A 2741-nucleotide genomic window follows, 5' to 3' on the forward strand; every position below is an offset into this window, starting at 1 on the left:
GGGGGGGGGGGGGGGTTCAGACATTCTCAAATGTCCAACAAAGTGTGTATGCTGAATAAAAACTATAGACCAGAGTTTACAGTGGTCACCATGAGAAGTCAAATAGCAGACGATAGAAGAAGAAAAACTGTTTACTGTTACTGTCTACTAAAGGTCCCTGATTAGCATCTCTCATTATTAATGCCATCCTATTTTGGAGAACCTGAACAAGCCTTATCTGTGTAACCAATACTCACTTTCATGAAATGATGCCCCGGGATCAGGTAGCCACTTTATTTCCTTCTTACGACATTCATCCCTTTGCGTTTCCCTCTTATAGAGTTACCACACTGCGACTCCGCGGCAAGTTTCTAGGAGGTCTTTGGCCTGGAGATCTGGATTTGCTGTAAATTATTAACAGAAGAAGTTTATTTCTTGGGGCTGATGGCCGTAGCTCATTACCTGATAGCTCCTGTTCTTGTTTGCTTTGACGGACAAGTGTGGCATGGAGGATGCTGTCACCAAACTTCAACAACTTTAGTGCTTTCTAGGAAAGAGAGGGCTTTCTAGGAGTGGTGCTGTATACTGCTTATTCTCTTGTGTTGGAGCTCACTACTCTTCGTTTCCTTGAGGTGGACAATGGAAACCTCAGTGGCCATCAGGCTGCGCTACGAAGAGCTGCTGTTTTACGCAGCCTGTGTTTGTAACTGTTGGTGTGTGTGTCTGTGTGTTTGTGTGTGTCTGGAGGGCAGAGCGTGTAGGAGAGGAGGTGGCAGTGGCGGCGGTGGCATGCGTATGGGCAGCAGCTGGAGGTGGCAGCTCTCCCGCGCCATGCGACTGGCGCTTCGTTGGTGCCGGCTGTGCCGCCCGCAGAGAGGAGGGCGAGGCGGCGGGGGGAGCAAAGCGTGGATCGGCGGGAGGTGGTCGGAGCTGTGGGGCTACAGCAAGCTGCTGCTCAAGTCACTGTATCACAACAGCCTCAGCAACTCAGACACTCTGCTGGACTGTGTGTTCGAACCCGTCTACTGGATTGTGGATAATGTGACCCGCTGGTTTGGAATGGTGAGCTCGCTGCTTTTCTTTTCTTTTCTTTTCTTTTCTGTCTGCACGTCGAACTTCTTTTCTTACCCTCTCTTCTCTTTTCTTTCTCTCTCTCAGGTGTTTGTCTGCTTGGTCATCCTCCTGACGACCTCAGTCGTGGTCATCATCTACCTGTTCATCCTACCCACCATCATCAGCACCTACCCTGTGCACTGGGTCATGTGGCACCTCTGCTGTGGCCACTGGCTTCTCGTCATGGTGGTCTTTCATTACTACAAGGCCACCACCACCTCTCCTGGACACCCGCCCAAGGTACCAAACTCCTCACAGCTCGGAGAAATAAGTATGGACGCAATGTAGACGACTGTGACTGAAACTAGAAATTAGTGACCATCTTCAAACTCTGCGTTCATTTGGATCTCAACTACACCTAAAGAGCTGTTGCACAGTATTTTATTTTCATTTGATGACAACAGAAGAAGAACAAAGGGCACTATATGGCTCTATCCATTGACTGCCTCTCTGGTCTCCGCTCTCACAAGTGCATAAGTGCATTTTACTCGTCTTGTTTCGGTTACAGCCGCAATATATCCTCTTAATCTTAGTGTTTTGTTTTCTGTATCCTAGGACAAAATTCATATTCCCTCAGTGTCCATCTGTAAGAAGTGTATCACTCCAAAACCTCCCAGGACGCACCACTGCAGCATCTGCAACATGTGAGATAATTTGCCAGCGCTGTTCATGAGTTATTTGATCAGTCCAGTTTTATTGTTCTCTGTAAATCCTGTCTGTTATATTGCAGGTGTGTTTTGAAGATGGATCACCACTGTCGTATCCTTTTCAAAGGAAACAGATAAAAACCCAAAGTAGAATGCATGAAAACGACTTTTACTCAAATGTTTTAAGTGTTTTTGTAATTTCGGATTTCATATTGACCTGAACGTGTTTCCAGCCTGGCTGAACAACTGTGTGGGCCATTTCAACCACCGTTACTTCTTCTCCTTCTGCCTCTACATGACCCTGGGCTGCATCTACTGCAGCGTCAGCAGCCGGGACCTGTTTCTGGAGGCGTACAGTGCGATAGAGGTGAGGCTGGATGAACTGTGCCAGTGTGAGTCAGACTCATTTTAACTTTCCTGTTATGAGAGTTTAGTTTAGCTTAGCTATAACTGGATGTATTTACTATATTCATGAGGTTTGTCTGTGATTAATTATTTTGTAGCTGCTGCCAGACGGTAATAAGACAGAAGTCGATCTCAAATAGCAAAGCAGAAGTGAAAGGGGAGACCTGAAAACAATCTTAGCTTTCTGCTCTCATATTTACCTCTAATCCAGGATGGTCGTATCTCAAGGGCGTTTGCTCGCCAGATGGTCAACAAACAACTCTTGGCTTTAAATACGATCAGGCACGTTAGACTTAATTCATGCATATTGTGAACAATGTGAAGTTAAACGTTTTCAGGCCGGCTCTGACAGCGAAATAACACCATCTTTGACACTACTGTGAATATGTACCTGACTGTATTTTTCCATCCCCTTCAGAGTTATTATCAGACCCCCCCTCCAGACTACACCTTCAAAGAAACCACTGCTCACAAGAGTGTGATCTTCCTCTGGGTGCTGACCAGGTGAGCAACATTTCCCCACGCGTATCTTTACGTTTAAAAAATCAAATGAAGGTTGTAATGTGCCCCCCCCTCCCCCCCCCCCCCCCCCCCCCC

General features: G+C 46.7%; 1 protein-coding gene across 2 annotated transcripts in view; it reads left to right on the plus strand.

Moving 5' to 3' along the window:
* The window catches only part of zdhhc16b (zDHHC palmitoyltransferase 16b), an 8263-nt gene that overhangs the window by 3015 nt on the left and 2507 nt on the right, over positions 1-2741 (plus strand). The window contains exons 2-7 of one of the 2 annotated variants that reach the window (XM_023395535.2): positions 727-1041; positions 1138-1332; positions 1648-1736; positions 1823-1851; positions 1973-2106; positions 2563-2648. In XM_023395535.2, the coding sequence (XP_023251303.1) occupies positions 769-1041; positions 1138-1332; positions 1648-1736; positions 1823-1851; positions 1973-2106; positions 2563-2648 (806 nt within the window). In that variant the 5' untranslated portion in view covers positions 727-768. The remainder of the gene's footprint in view (positions 1-726; positions 1042-1137; positions 1333-1647; positions 1737-1822; positions 1852-1972; positions 2107-2562; positions 2649-2741) is intronic. The other variant, XM_087170856.1, reaches the window with a different exon arrangement.

The sequence above is a fragment of the Seriola lalandi genome, unplaced genomic scaffold, assembly GCF_002814215.2.
Source record: "Seriola lalandi dorsalis isolate HSWRI2012SDOR001 ecotype SW California unplaced genomic scaffold, Sedor1 jcf7180002054965, whole genome shotgun sequence".
NCBI classification, from domain to species: Eukaryota; Metazoa; Chordata; class Actinopteri; order Carangiformes; family Carangidae; genus Seriola; species Seriola lalandi.